Consider the following 15,954-nt stretch of genomic DNA (forward strand, 5'->3'; position numbering starts at 1 on the left):
ACAGCTCAATGAACCCCATCAACCTTGAGAGGAACCCTGGCATTGTCCCGATACTATGAAGGCACCACCAAATGGAAGGTCAATCAACCACAGCTCAAGGAACCCCCCCATTAACCTCTGGAGGAACCCAGGCATTGGTCCTGATACTATGAAACCACCATCAAATGAGAAGTTAATCAACCACAGCTCAAGGAACCCCAAGCAACCTCTGGAAGAAACCCATGCATTAGTCCTGATACTTTGAAGGTACCATCAAATGGGAGGTCAATCAACCACAGCTCAAGAAACCCCCATCAACCTTTGGAGGAACCCAGGCTGAGAAAGGTTGCAGTAGACAGTAGGCTACCGGATGTCAGGGAAGGAAAAGAACCCTCCATATACAGTATAAAATTATTGCAGAATTGGTCTATGCTCTACAAATGAAGAAAAAATCCTGCTCTCTACTCTACAGAGGACTTCTAATACTCTTAAAAGACACAAGTCAAAAGCATTTGTCTCGTCACGAAGCCTTCCTCAACAATAACTCTGCAGGAGCCGATCCTCTTTGTTGTCCCCAAACAGAAGTACATCAGCCTTGGTGCGCACACAGGAAATTGGCGGCTATATCTGGGTAGCCTTTGCTCACTTCGCTCCTTCTTAGATGAAGCCAGCCTGCGCTACCCAGCTCTTGTGTTGCTATGGCAACAGATTCATCTCTTGGAAGCTGAGGAATAGCCGTGCAGAGCGGACTGCGCATGAAAGACGTCAGCTCTCTCCCCCCCCCCTCCCCCGCCTCACTGCAACCCAGTTTCAGAAAGCATTGACTGGGATTTTCATTGACAAATTGTCACGGCTCTCCAGTGAAATCGTACTATGCGCATAATGGACAAAATAAAAGATTCTTCTTAGTGCCGGGACTAATGCCTCAATGGAGGGGATAAACCTGTGATTATATGTGTGTATTTAGGACATTTCTAAACACATAGAATGCATATGATGATTCTTTTTTTGCAACATTCTCACAGTGCGTTTATCTGTGTGCAGTTTAGCAAAAACAGAATGTTGCTTGTCCATAGACAGATTACATACTATGAACACATCTAGATGCAAAGATACGTATACATCATTTATTTATTTTTTTTAAATGAAACGCAGTGAGGGTTGATCCAATGGGGTGGGACCTGGACGTGAGCATCAACTATTCGCCCGATTACCTTTAGACCCCTTTCACACCACACCGCCCATTGCGTCTGTGGTAAAACGCAGCTATTTTTAGCAGCCTTTTACCACCGGATTTGCGGCGCATTTCGGCCGCTAGCGGGGCGCTCTTACCCCCCGCTAGCAGCCGAGAAAGGGTTAAAACCGCCAGCAATATGCCGCAATAGCGGCGTTTTGCCGGCAGTATTACAGCGCTGCCCCATTAATTTCAATAGGGAGCAGCGGTGGAGGAGCGGTAAACACACCGCTCCAAAGAAGCTGCTGGCAGGACTTTTCCCTGACATCCTGCCAGCGCACCGCTGTAGTGTGAAAGCCCTCGGATGCAGCTTTTTTAGGGCGGATTATAGGCGCTATTTCTAACGCTATAGCGCCTGCAAAACACCCTGGTTTGAAAGGGGTCTTAGGCTAGACTAAGACATGCAGCTGCGTCACTGGGGATAGGTGAGAAGACACCTCCCTGTAGACCATTGGACTGGGACAGATCGATGGTTCTTGTGCATCTTAAATGGCAAGTACCTGCAAATACAGTGCCTTGAAAAAGTATTCATACCCCTTGAAGGTTTCCACATTTTCTCATGTTACAACCAAAAACCTAAATGTATTTTATTGGGATTGTATGTGATAGACCAACACAAAGTGGCACATAATTGTGAAGTGGAAGGAAAATGATAAATGGTTATCAAAAGTTTTTACAAATAAATATGTGAAAAGTGTGGGGTGTATTTGTATAGCGCCCCCCTGAGTCAATACTTTGTAGAACCGCCTTTCACTGCAATTACAGCTGCAAGTCTTTCTGGGGATGTCTCTACCAGCTTTGCACATCTAGAGTGGAATTTTTTCCCCATTCTTCTTTGCAAAATAGCTCAAGCTCTGTCCGATTGAATGGAGAGCATCTCAACAGCAATTTTTAAATTTGCTACGGATTCTCTATTGGATTTGGGTCTGGACTTTGACTGGGCCATTCTAACACATGAATATGCTTTGATCTAAACCATTCCATTGAAGCTCTGGCTGTATGTTTAGGGTCGTTGTCATGTTGGAAGGTGAACTTCCGCCCCGGTCTCAAGTCTTTTGCAGACTAACGCCGTGTACACACGAGCGGAATGTAAGGCGAAAAGTCTGCTCGTGGAGCATCAAGGCAGTCATATATATACACGAGTTCACCCCTTAAAAGGCAACGTGCGGTGTCTTCCAGGCCTGGGCTATGGGCCATTTAGCAGAAATAAAAAGTTAAGTAGCCAGCTTTTGCTGGGATGCATATATGCCGGGAGAGAGCCAATGCAATCCCTGTGGACCATTATATGGAAGAGGGTCTGGAGCAGGCCTAAAACCCTGGACCAGAACCAAACCAGCCTCGTGCAGGACCACCAGGCATGCAAGACATCTCCCCTTTGCCCACAGTTCCGAAAGCATCTGTCACTACTCCCCAGGTAAACATGGGCGACCCAGGCAGGGACCCAGTACCACCTAAAAAGAACCTTATTTTTGAGCGCATTTGTATTAAAAGTAATTTTTGCAACTGTTTTCCAAGCCTTACTCCAGTCCTCCATATCTGTTGGGGACTGGAGGTCCCGCTCCCATTGAGAGATACAGGAGAGGGATGCAGATGACGGGCGTCCACTCAAAGATGCGTAGATGGCCGAGATAAAGCCAAGGGCCCCCGGGGCATGCTAGCACGCATGTTTAAATATTTTTTTTTTTATATAGATGGATTGAACAGTGTTCTGTGAAGTTCAAAGCTTGGGATATTTCTTTATAACCTAACCCTGCTTTAAACTTCTCCACAACTTTATCCCTGAACTGTCTGGTGTGTTCCTTGGTCTTCAAGATGCAAGGACTTCACAGAACAGCTGTATTTATAATGAGATTAAATTACACACAGATGGACTCTATTTACTAATTAGGTGACTTCTGAAGGCAACTGGTTCCACTAGATTTTAAATAGGAGTATCAGAGTAAAGGGGACTGAATACAAATGCATGCCACACTTTTCAGATATTTGTAAAAAAAAAAAAATTGAAAACCCATTTATCATTTTCCCCCCACTTCACAATTAGGTGCCACTTTGTGTTGGTCTATCACATAAAATCCCAATAAAATACATTTCCAATTTTGGTTGTAACATGACAAAATGTGGAAAATTTCAAGGGGTATGAATACTTTTTTCAAGGCACTGTACATTATATTGTCAAAAGTATTGAAACGCCTGCCTTTACACGCACATCAAATTTAATGGCAACCCTGTCTTGGTCAGTAGGGTTCAATATTGAGTTAGCCTACTCTTTGCAGTGATAACAGCTTCATTTCTTCTGGAAAGGCTGTCCACAAGGTTTAGGAGCGTGTCTATGGGAACGTTTGACCATTCTCCCAGAAGCGTATTTGTGAGGTCAGGCACTGATCCATGTCTTTATGGATCTTGCTTTGTTCACTGGTCCAAATCATTTGGTGGAGGGGGGATTATGGTGTGGGGTTGATTTTCAGGGGTTGGGCTTGGCCCCTTAGTTCCAGTGAAAAGAACTCTTAAGGCAGGGGTTGACAAATTTGCTTGGAATCTAGGAGCCAGCTAAAAAAGTTAGGAGCCAGGTCCGTGACGGCGATCCGGACCTGTCCCTGGCCTGACATGGAGACAAGTGAGGGGAAGATAGCCCCAAGCCCCTCACCTGTCTCCAAGTCATTGCCCCCCATAGCTCTTAGAGGGACATTTTATTTATTTTTTTCAAATGACAATTTTTTTTTTAAATTGCATTTTAGTGTAAATTGAGATGTGAGGTCTCTCTGACCCCAGATCTCATATACAAGAGGACCTGTCATGCTTTTTTCTATTACAAGGGATTTTTACATTCCTTGTAATAGGAACAAAAGTGACACATTTTTTTTTTTTTAAAGAACAGTGAAAAAAATAAAAATAAAAGTTAAAATAAAAAAAAAATACAGAGACCTCCTCTGTAACTTAAAAAGTGCAACCTGTAGAATTTTTTAAATGTCGCCTATGGAGATTTTAAAGGGTAAAAGTTTGTCGCCATTCGATGAGCGGGCGCAATTTTGAAGCATGACATGTTTGGTATCGATTTACTCTACGCAACATTATCTTTCACAATATAAAAAAAAATTGGGATAACTTTACTGTTGTCTTATTTTTTTTTTTTTATTAAATACATTTTCCCCAAAAAAGTGCGCTTGTAAGTCCGCTGTGCAAATACGGTGTGACAGACAGTATTGCAACGACCACCATTTTATTCTCTAGGGTGTTAGAATAAAATATATATATAATTTTTAGGGGTTCTGAGTAAAGGGAAGGAAGATAGGCTGGCAGGCAGGGAAAATTAGCATTGCATCCATTAGCATTGCTGGTTGTAATTCCAACGGCCACCACAAGAGGGCGCCAGATTACAGAAGGAACCATAGGATCGTAGAAGGCCTCAAAGCCGGGGGCTAAATTACCGGCCGGCGGCGGCGCGGCCCGACGCAATCGCGCCGGGGGGGGGGGGCCGCGGAGACAGCATACCCCCAGCTGTGCTGCCCCAGGCGCCAGGTCTGGAATTCTAGTCGCAAATGCGACCGGGCGCCCGGGTTTTGTCGAGCCCTGTCTTAAGGGGTCAGCATACCAAGACATTTTGGACATTTTCATGCCCCAACCTTGTAGGAATAGTTTGGGGATGTGCCCTTTCTATTCCAACATGACTGTGCACTAAGCAAAGTCCATAAGGACATGGATGAGCGAGTTTGGGGTGGAGAAACTGACTGGCCTGCACAGTGTTCTAACCTCAACCCGATAGAACACCTCTGGGATGAATTAGAGCAGAGACTGACCCAGGCCTTCTCTTCCACAACAGTGCCTGGCCTCACAAATGGGCTCCTGGAAGAAAGGTCAAATGCTCCGAAAGACACACTCCTAAACCTTGTGGACAGTATTCCCAGGAGACTTGAAGCCATTATAGCTGCAAGGGGTGGGCCAATGCAATATTGACCCCTATGGACTAAGACTGGGATGCCCTTAAAGTTCATGTGCGTGTAAAGGCAGGTGTCCCAATATTTTTGACAATACAATGTATATAGTTGACACCATTCTTTCCTCTCCTTATCACCCATTAGATAGTTTTAAAAGTTCCAATTCCTACCTTTATGCTGTCCTTACACGCAAAGTAGAATCCTAAAGTGGTACTAAACACACATTGTCCCTTCTATTTCTGTATGTGGACGATGGCACTGTAATTATTTTAATTAAAAAATCTAAGTACCTTTTTCCTAATCGATATACAGCTTTCACACTACCCAGATCTTTCCCAGCCTGTCTATAGTAAAAAAAATTGGCAGGAGGAGCTTCTAGTCCTCTGCTAATGGTCACATGTTCAAAAATAAATAAAACAGCCCTTAGAAATCAATAAAACAGTTTTGAATGGTCATACAAAATATTTGAAATAAAATCTTTATTTTTTATTTTTTGGCAATAACATGGTGTGGGTGGATTTCTGCCAGTCACAAGCTGTGTCACGCCCCTCCAGCCTGTGTCTTAGAATAAGAGGAGGTGAAGCCTCCATCAATCTACATGTAATATCCCGCCCCCGTTGGGTTTAGCTGGAGGAGGGAGGGGCTGTCATTTACCATTGTGTATACGCCCACATGTGTGACTCTATAGTCACATGGGTGGCTCAGATGTGATAGAGAGGAAATGCTCAGCCTAGATACTCAGTGAAAACTGAGCATGTGCAGAGCTGCCAACAATGCTCTGCAAAATCCATAGCTGAATTGGGGACATGGACAGAAAAGGGGAGATAGAGAGCAGCAGGATCAACCAGGTTTTTTGCAGAATACAGAAAACAAATCTCATAGTGACTGAGTGAGTATAAACAGCATGCAATACACAATTTGATAGTTTTTTTTTTTTTTTTATGATGTGGGTTTGACACTTTAATCACTCACCGGAGCTGAGACTGTAATTTTCCTGCTTTGTTGATGAAATCTTCCCACACGGGATAACTTGCCTGTAAAAGGTAAAACAAGCCCGGTGTTACAATGGGTTCCCATTACAAATATTCCATGGTATATACAAGAGAGGCCTACAAGAGCAACATGTGGAGGTCCTCCGATGAAGCCTCCGAATCTTCCACAGGGCTTGGAGTTTTATTACTTTTATTTATTGGAAAAAGGAAACAATATAAAAAGACAATATACTGAGGACAGAAAATCTTAATTACAACGGCACTAATACCTATTCACCAACACTGGTTCCAACTGACAAGACGATATCATGAATAGGCGTCAAAATCATTTCGTCATCTCATTGTACAGATGGTGGATCACCCAAGTCTGAAAAATTCATTCACTTTTTCCAAGTCAATTATACACTTCAGGCCAAACTTTCTTTAATTTTTTTGAGTTTTGCAATGTGTACAAAGCTTAGCACAGCCAACCGGCTCTCGTTTGTCTGGGAACACCTCTTCTGCAATAGAAAACCTGAGAAGCCCTTTCTTTCCTATCTTATTCCAAACATACCCACTGCAGGCGGCATGTTGTCACATGTAGAAAGGTTTTATGTAGCCTAGTGCCAGCACTGGGAGGTCACCAATCTAATTTACACCTGTCTTAACCACTTGCCCTCCAGAAGTTTTACCCCCCCCCCCCCCCCCTTTACGACGAGGCCATTTTTTGCGATACGGCACTACATTATTTTAACTGACAATTGCGCGGTCGTGCAGCGCTGTACCCAAAAAAAAACTGATGTCCCTTTTTCCCCCACAAATAGAGCTTTCTTTTGGTGGTATTTGATTTCTTAAGTTTTTATTGTTTGCACTGTAAAAAAAAAAAAAAAAAAAGACAATTTAGAAAAAAAAAAAAAAAAAATTTTTTTTTTACTTTTTCCTATAAAACATACCCAATAAAAAAAAAAAAAAAAGGAAAAAAAAAAATCGAATTCCTTAATCCAGTATTCTGCTACATATTTTTCATAAATAAAAAGAAAAAAAAAAACAATAAGCATATATTGATTAATGGCGGCGATCAGCGACTTATAGCAGGACTGCGACATTGCAGCGGACAAAATCGGACAACGACACTTTTTTGGGACCAGTCACCAATGCTAAAAATATGCACCGTCACTGTACTGATGACACTGGCAGGGAAGGGGTTAACATCAAGGGCAATCAAAGGGGGTTCAATGTGTGCCTACGGGGAGTGCTAGGTAACTGTGGGGGGGGGGGGGGGGTGCTTGTACTATGGGAAGGAAAAGATAAGTGTTCCTGCTATGTAGGAACACAGGATCACAACCTTCACTTCTCACAGAACGGCGATCTGCCTTTTTTTTTTTTAAACATAGGCAGACCGCCGTTCTTCATGTGTCCTGACTGATCAGCGTTTTCCGCCAGTCCCAAATCACAGGGGGAGCGGGTCGCCAGTGGCGCATGTGCCTGCCCTTGGGAGCCGCCTTATATTTACAGCATACAGTCACAGCAAGCTGTTAAAGAATATGTAAACCCAACATTTCACATTCCTAATATGTGGCTGCTGTACCATGTACTTGTATGAAAAAGTCTCCTGTTCTTTGTGTTGCTTCCGTTGTGTGAAATCTGTCAGTCCCTCTGCTTTCCTAGCTAAATCTGACCACACTAGATACGAGAGCACAGTGTAGTCAGTTCTCTAGCTGTGCTGAGAACTCAGCCTGCTCTCCTCCAATGATAAGACTTGTCCTGACACACCCTACCCCGCACGGCCATTCACTGGGAAGATCGGTGTGCTGCTGTTTCTCCTCCCTCAGCTCATTATGCAGCTTAAAGCAGAGATTATGTGATCACTTATTAACAAAAAGGGGGGGGGGGGATATTTATAATGTTTTTTTTTTTTTTAAATATATGTACACAAATGTTCCGGTTTGAAAAGAAAAGCAGAATGAGCTGTTTTACAAGGTGAACGTTTACAATCACAAGTTGAATCTGATTGGTGATGCATCAGAGAGGAGGTTAAAGAGCAGAAACTTGAGCCCACGTGTGAGGAGCTCTTTGTAATTCTGCCCGCATTATATCACCTGTGCTCATAATACAGAGGAACTTCTCCCTGAAGCTCCTCTGTATTATGAGCACAGGTGCACCCTGTACAACCACTTTTACCTACAGGTAAGCTTATATTAAAGTGGTTCTATACCCACATTTTTTACTTTTACCTACAGGAAAGCCTATAATAAGGCTTACCTGTAGGTAAAAAAAATATCTCCTAAACCTGTACGGTTTAGGAGATATTCCCCTCGGTATTCGCCGCTGACTGCAGCGGCGCATGCGCACAAGGGGGTTCTCGCCGTCAAAATCTGGCAGCGGCCGACCGGCCGGACTGAAATCTCCCGTGCGCATGCGCGGGAGTGACGATATTGCGGCTCCGGCCACTCACAGCACCGGAGCCGCGATACCCGGAAGAAACGCCGAGGGAGCATGTCAGCTCCCTCGGCGTGGATCGGGCCAGATGTCGGGGCCTCGTTCTAAGGTAAGTATTTCATGATGAGCTAGTATGCGGTGCATACTAGCTCATTATGCCTTTTGCTTTGCAGGTTTAAAAAAAAAAAAAAAATGTGCGGGTTTACTGCCGCTTTAAGGCTTACCTGTAGGTGCTGGAAATATCTCCTAAACCTCCACGGTTTAGGCAAGATTTACAATAACGCCGTGCTCCGATGTCTATGACGCATGCACACTTTAGAAAGGGCAGATTGTGCGGTTTCTAAAGGGGGTCATGCCGTGACTGGTGGCTCTCACTCGCATGCGCAGGAGTGACATCACGCGACTCCGGCCAGTCACAAAGCCGAAGTTCACGGCCCCAGAAGGAGGAGGGGTGAAGACGGACGTTCGCTGCTAGTGGGGACAGCGGTGACATTGCAGGCTTTGTTTTCAGGTAAGTGACACATAATGGTCTACTTTGCAGTGCATAGTAGCCCATTATGCTTTACCTTTGCAGGGAAATAAAGAGGAAGTGAAACCCATCAGGTTACTTCCTCTTAAGTTCAACAGAACAGCCTTTTTGGTGTTACTAGTTTGTTGTGCGTTTATTATTTGTTGCCTGGCATTGTGCTCTAAAATACAGACCCCCCCACCCCCTTCCTAAAGGCCACACAACTGCTAGGAAAGTAAAAACGTCTATTTTGTCCTATTACATCATATTACATACCAATACACAGGCCATGTATTGACACCCCAATTTATAATTAGGTGGGTGTCAAGCTTGGCGTTTCTACTGCGAAGAAAAATATTTTCGCCAGAACAGGTGCAAATAAACACCCGTCTCGCCCTCGCACGCAGCTACTCCCAAAGGCTGTAGTTTGTTCAGACCACTTTAAGGCTTTGCAAGTTTCTATCGAGTTCCGAGGTCTGAGTCAATACAGCAGTCGATCGTTCTGGTACACAGCACCTGTACAGCTGTTTAACCGCTGTCACTGAACCATAGAAACAATCATGTCAACACGGGTTCTCAAAGACGAGATGGATATTCCAACCCTTGCAAGAAAGGTTTTCACACCGAATATAAAATAACTTAGCCAGGATTGGATGAATCCCGCAGGACCAGCAGCCAATACATCTGAAAATAGACATTTTACGGTTACCATTTATGAGCCTCTTCAACACTAAAACCATGAGGGTGGAAGAATTAAAGTAGAACTATAGGCAAATGTGTTTTTTTTTTTTTTTTTTGGAGAGAGTATGGGAGGGTTATAACCCCTCACAATTTTTGCCATCTGTGTCCCATTGTTGATGATTTCCCTTCACTTCCTGTCAACTATCAAACAGGAAGTGAGGGGAAGTCCCTGCTAATTAAGAGAATTACTTGGGGACCCCCGGATCACCAGAACTAGTGTCCCCATTGGAAGGTTTCCCCTCTTACTTTTCTGGGTACAACCCAAAATTTGGAGTTTTCTTTTACATTCAATGAAAATGGTAAATGGGACAAATAGAGTGGGTGATTCTTAGCAGGGGCACAGACAGCAATAAAAACCGACAGATGTTCTGATCCATCTTCACTCTATCCAAAAAATAATAATAATACGTTTTGTCTTACTTTAAAGAGGGATTCCACCAAAAAAAAATATATATATATATATTAAAAGCCAGCAGCTATAAATACTACAGCTGCTGACTTTTAATAAATGGACACTCACCTGTCCCGGGTTCCAGCGATGCCGGCAGCCGAGGCCGATCGATCGCTCGGCTCTCGGCTGCTGTAGTCACCATTCTAGGTGAGGGAATCAGGAAGTGAAGCGAATCGGCTTCACTTCCCGGTTCCCTACTGCGCATGCGCGAGCCGCGCAATAGGAAATCTCCGCGCTGTCACTGGGACCCGTGTGTGTCCCAGCAGACAGCGCGGCAGGGCAGGAAATGGCGTAGACTCCCACGGGAGTCTATGCCCGGAAGTGGGTGAAAATACCTGTCTTTGACAGGTATCTCCACCCCCCCTCCCCCCTGAAAGGTGTCAATTGTGACACCGGAGGGGGGGAGGGATCCGATCAGCGGAGGTTCCACTTTAGGGTGGAATCCCGCTTTAACCACTTCAGTTCCAGAAGATTTACCCCAAGTACTCCCCCCCCCCCCTTTCATGACCAGGAAATTTTTTGAGATATGGCACTGCGTTACTTTAACTGACAATTGCGCGGTCGTGCGACACTGTACACAAATAATATTTGTTCCCCCCCCCCAAATAGAGCTTCTTGGTGGTATTTGATCACCTCGCGGATTTTATTTTTTGCGCTATAAACAAAATAAGACCTACAATTTTTTTTTCTATATATATATATATATATAACTTTTTACTATAAGCCCGGGTTCACATTGATGCAATTTGACATGTCAAATTGCATGCCAAATCTGCGGCAATTGTTGGTAATGGCAGCATCCAAATCGATTCCCAAAAGTAGTTTCTGTACTACTTCTGGCGATTTCAGGGTGCGATTTCCATTGAAATCTATGCAGAAACCCACATAGATGACTAGATGTCTCTGAAATTGCCCCCGAATTTAGGACTGACATGTGGGAATGAAATCATGCAAGTTCAGCTGAATGTGCACGATTTGCTTCCTGCAGTCAGTGTGAACCTGGGCTAAAACACATTCAATAAAATAAATACTAAAAAAAAATTTCTTCATAAATTTAGGCCGATATGTATTCTGCTACCTATTTTTGGTAAAAAAAAAAAAAAAATCCCAATAAGCATATATTAATTGGTTTGTGCAAAAATTATTGCGTCTTCAAACTATGGGATATTTTTATGGCATTTTTATTTATTTTTTCACTAGTAATGGTGATCAGCGACTTATAGCAGGACTGCGACATTGAGGCGGACAAATCAGACACAAAGTGCCACTTTTTTTGAGGGACTGTACTAATGACACTGGCGTGGAAGGGGTTAACATCGGGGGGGGGGGGGGGGTGATCAAATATGTCCCAAAGGAGTGTTTTCTAACTGTGGGAAGATAGAGATCTGTTCCTGCTTATCAGAAACACAAGATCTGTTCTCCCCTTGTCACAGAACAGCGATCTGCCTTGTTGACATAGGCAGACCGCCATTCTGCCTCTGTCAGGAACGATTGCGTTTCCCGGCAGACATTGCTTCTGGCAGACTCGTTGATTGGCTCCCGCTGTTCCAATTACAGCGGGAGCGGGTTGCCGGCGGAAGTGCAGAATCACGTACCTGTATGCGATTCTGCCTGTGGGAGTCACCGCCCCGCAGTATATGTACATGAGGCGATCGGCAAGCAGTTAAAGTATTTTTATTTTTTACAGGTATTTATATAGCACTGACAATTTACATATCACTTTACATATTTAGTATATATTCACATCAGTCCCTGCCCTCAAGGAGCTTATAATTGAAGGCCCCTAAGGCTTCATGTACACGGGACGTTTTACAACCTCTCCATGAACGATTTAACTTGACACATAGTAACCATTTAAAAAAAGTCAATTTTGCCGCGTTTAGGTTTTTTTTTCGCTCTTTTAAATAGTTAAAAATTTAAAAAAAACTTTGCTAAACGCGAGTTACCGCATTTACAAGCTGTTACAGGCGTCTGGCGTTTCAAATGCTTCTGAACATCAGTTCTGACCGCATTTTTCTGCTTTCCAAAAAATACTTCTAACCTCAACTGCTTGGAAGACTATAAAGGACCCTCTGTGTACATGGACAGATAAGATAACAGAGGAGAGTTCAGGGACAGCTGAAAAAAACAAAAACGCCCAACTGCTCCTACATGTCCAATTACCAGCAGCAGTGTACATGAGGCCTAGGTCACATTTATACATACACATACTGGGGCCAATTTACCTACCAGCATATAATTTGGAATGTGGGAGGAAACCAAAGTACTAGGAGGAAGCCCACAGAGGTACAAGGAAAACATGCAAACTCCAAGCTGGTTGTGGCGTTAGGTGGAAGTGCTAACCACTTAACCACTGTGCTGCTCAATGCAAGAAAAACCCACAATGGGGTTGATTTACTAAAAGCAAACACTCTGCAATTGCTCTAGAGCTTATTAAATGAAGGAGAGCTCTGCTGACTTCCTTCATCCAATCATGTGCAAGCAAAAATGCTGTTTTTTTTTCTCCTTGCATGTGATTGGCTATTCTTTGCAAAAGCAAAGCTTTACCTCATTTACTAAGCTCTGGAGAAACTGCATTTGCAAAGTGCCCAGTGTATTTGAATTTAGTACATTAAATTCCTAAAATGGGAAAATACTGGGAACAGACCCCCTAACCTGAGGGAGGAGGGGAGATGGCTCTCCTATCACAAAATCGGATTAGCAGCAAGGATGGGAAGTGTTATCATAATGGGGGATTTTAATTATCCAGACAAAGACTGGGCAGAGGGAACCACGCATTCGTCTAAAGCCGCGTACACACGGGCGGACTGTATGGCCTACTTAGTCCGTCATACAATCCGACGGACAGTCCGTCATACTTTCGAATGAACGGACTTGACCACACACGGATGCACAAACAGTCCGTCGAAAGCTTGCGCGATGACGTGTACAGCACGTACGACGGGACTAGAAATAGGAAGTCCAATACACAGCAATGCAACCTTTCGCCGTGTAAATCCTTTCTGAGCATGCGCCATTCTTAGTCCGTCGAACTAGCCTACTGACGAGCGGACTGTCCGCTGAAACCAAAGTATGATGGACAGAATTTCGAAAAATCCGAAATACTTAGTACGCCAGACTGCACGCTGAAAAAGTCCGCTGAAGCCCACACACGAGCGGACTGTCCGCTGAAATGTGTTTCGACGGACTAAGTAGGCCATACAGTCCGTCCGTGTGTACGCGGCTTAAGGCTTGTCACTTCCTAAGCAGGACAATTTCACGGTTCAGATGGTAGATGCACCAACCAGAAATAAACCATTACTGGATCTACTGATCACGGATGTTGAAATACGTCGCGATTTAGGAAACGGCGATCACGGGTCAATTGGCTTCAGTATAAATCACACAAATAGAAAAAATAAGGGGAATACAAAAGACACTGAATTTCAAAAAGAGCCAACTTCCCTAAACTACGAACCTTACTAGAAAGCATAAATTGGGATAAAATCTTAGGAACAAAGAACACAGAGGAGAGATGGGTTTGCTTTAATAGCATATTAAATAAGGGCATTAGCCAATCCATCCCATTGGGTAATAAATTTAAACGAGCAAACAAAAGTCTTGGATGGCTTAACGCCAATGTAAAAATGCATATAAAAGCAAAGGAGAAGGCCTTCAAAAAAAAAAAAAATACAAGAATGAGGGATCATCATCAGCATTCAGACTTTATAAAGAATGCAACAAGAAAAGTAAGGATGCGATTAGGGCGGCTGAGATAGAACACGAAAGACACATAGCGGAGGAGATGAAAGAAATTCTTTAAGTATGTAAACAGTAAAAAATAAAAAATAGGAAGGACAGACCGTATTGGCCCCATAAAGGATGAGGAAGAACATCTGGTTACAAAGGATGGGGAGATGGCGAAGGTATTGAATTTATTCTTCTCCACAGGAAGCACATCCATGGTTAACAGAGGACAGAATTAAAATTAGACTTGGGAAACTTAACATTAATAAATCACCAGGACCAGATGGATTGCATCTGAGGGTATTTAGGGAACTCAGTCAAGTAATTGCCAGACCATTGTTCCTAATTTTTACTGACAGTCTACTGACTGGAATGGTACTAGCAGATTGGAGAAAAGCCAATGTAGCACCAATATTTAAAAAGGGCCCAAAATACATCCCTGGGAATTACAGACCAGTTAGCCTAACATCAATAGTATGTAAACTCCTGGAGGGGATGATAAGGGATTATATACAAGATTTTAGTAATGAGAACGGTATCATTAGCAGTAATCAGCATAGATTCATGAAGAATCGTTCTTGCCAAACCAATCCATTAACCTTCCTTCTTAAGGCGGTGAGTTGCCATCTAGATAAAGGAAGGCCCGTAGACGTGGTGTATCTGGATTTTGCAAAAGCATTTGACAATGTTCCCCATAAACGTTTACTGTACAAAATAAGGTCCGTTGGCATGGACCATAGGGTGAGTAAATGGATTGAAAACTGGCCACAAGGGCGAGTTCAGAGGGTGGTGATAAATGGGGAGTACTCGGAACGGTCAGGGGTGGGTAGTGGGGTCCCACAGGGTTCTGTGCTGGGATCAATCCTGTTTAATTTGTTCATAAACGACCTGAAGGATGGGGTAAACAGTTCAATCTCCGTATTTGCCGACGATACTAAGCTAAGCAGGGTAATAACTTCTCTGCAGGATGTGGAAACCTTGCAAAAAGATCTGAACAAATAGCAAACATGGCAAATGAGGTTTAAAGAGGGATTCCACCTGCAAAAAAAATTATTAAAAGCAATCGGCTATAAATACTACAGCTGCTGACTTTTAATAAATGGACATTCACCTGTCTCAGGGTCCAGCGATGTCGGCAGCCGTGACTGATCGATTGCTCGGGTTTCGGCTGCTGCCACCGCCATTCTAGGTGAGGGAATCAGGAAGTGAAGCATTGCGGCGTCACTACCTGGTTCCCTACTGCGCATGCGCGAGTCGCGCAGCGCACTAGGAATGGTCCGCACTGTCTCTGGGACTCGTGTGTGTCCCAGCAGACAGCACGGTGGGACAGTGGGAGTCTATGCCTGGAAGTGGGTGCAAATACCTGTCTTAGACAGGTATCTGCACTCCCCTCCCCCCGAAAGGTGCCAAATGTGACACCGGAAGGAGGAAAGGTTCTCATGAGGGTGGAACCCCACTTTAATGTAAAAAAAATGTAAAATAATGCATTTTGGTGGCAAAAATTAATGAAATCTATACACTGGGGGGAGAACCTCTGGGGGAATCTAGGATGGAAAAGGACCTGGGGGTCCTGACAGGCTCAGCAATGGCATGCAGTCTTTTTTCAACCTCACCTACCTCATCTGTAACACTATCAGCGTTACAGATTTCCAGTTTAGATGTGGTGGCCGTTTTCTTTACAGGCTTTTATGCCTTTAATTTCACCTGGTGATCCTGCCAGTAACACATTTCCTGTACTAGGGTGACAACGTTCACTAATCATCCTACTGCATCTATGGAGCAACAGGGTGGCCGCCCTAGAACAAGAAGTGTGTTGGGATAATAGAACATCTCCCCCTCTTTAGCATATCAAAAGCTTAGATCGGAATCAGGAACAATAAGGAGGAATTCTCATTAGACAGTCCTTTATATAAATCATAAATATTTTCTACTGTCTTTCACTGGGTAAAATATAAGTACCGGTATATGACATT

The 15,954-nt window shown here is 43.7% G+C and overlaps 1 protein-coding gene across 8 annotated transcripts in view; it reads right to left on the reverse strand.

Moving 5' to 3' along the window:
- MTSS1 (MTSS I-BAR domain containing 1) overlaps positions 1-15,954 on the reverse strand; it is a 250,529-nt gene that overhangs the window by 186,342 nt on the left and 48,233 nt on the right. For all 8 annotated transcript variants that reach the window (XM_077493314.1, XM_077493311.1, XM_077493315.1 and 5 more), the window contains exon 2: positions 6,118-6,179. In XM_077493314.1, the coding sequence (XP_077349440.1) occupies positions 6,118-6,179 (62 nt within the window). The remainder of the gene's footprint in view (positions 1-6,117; positions 6,180-15,954) is intronic.

The sequence above is a fragment of the Lithobates pipiens genome, unplaced genomic scaffold, assembly GCF_037356315.1.
Source record: "Lithobates pipiens isolate NorthernLeopardFrog02 unplaced genomic scaffold, aLitPip1_a1.2 Scaffold_19, whole genome shotgun sequence".
In the NCBI taxonomy this organism is placed as follows: Eukaryota; Metazoa; Chordata; class Amphibia; order Anura; family Ranidae; genus Lithobates; species Lithobates pipiens.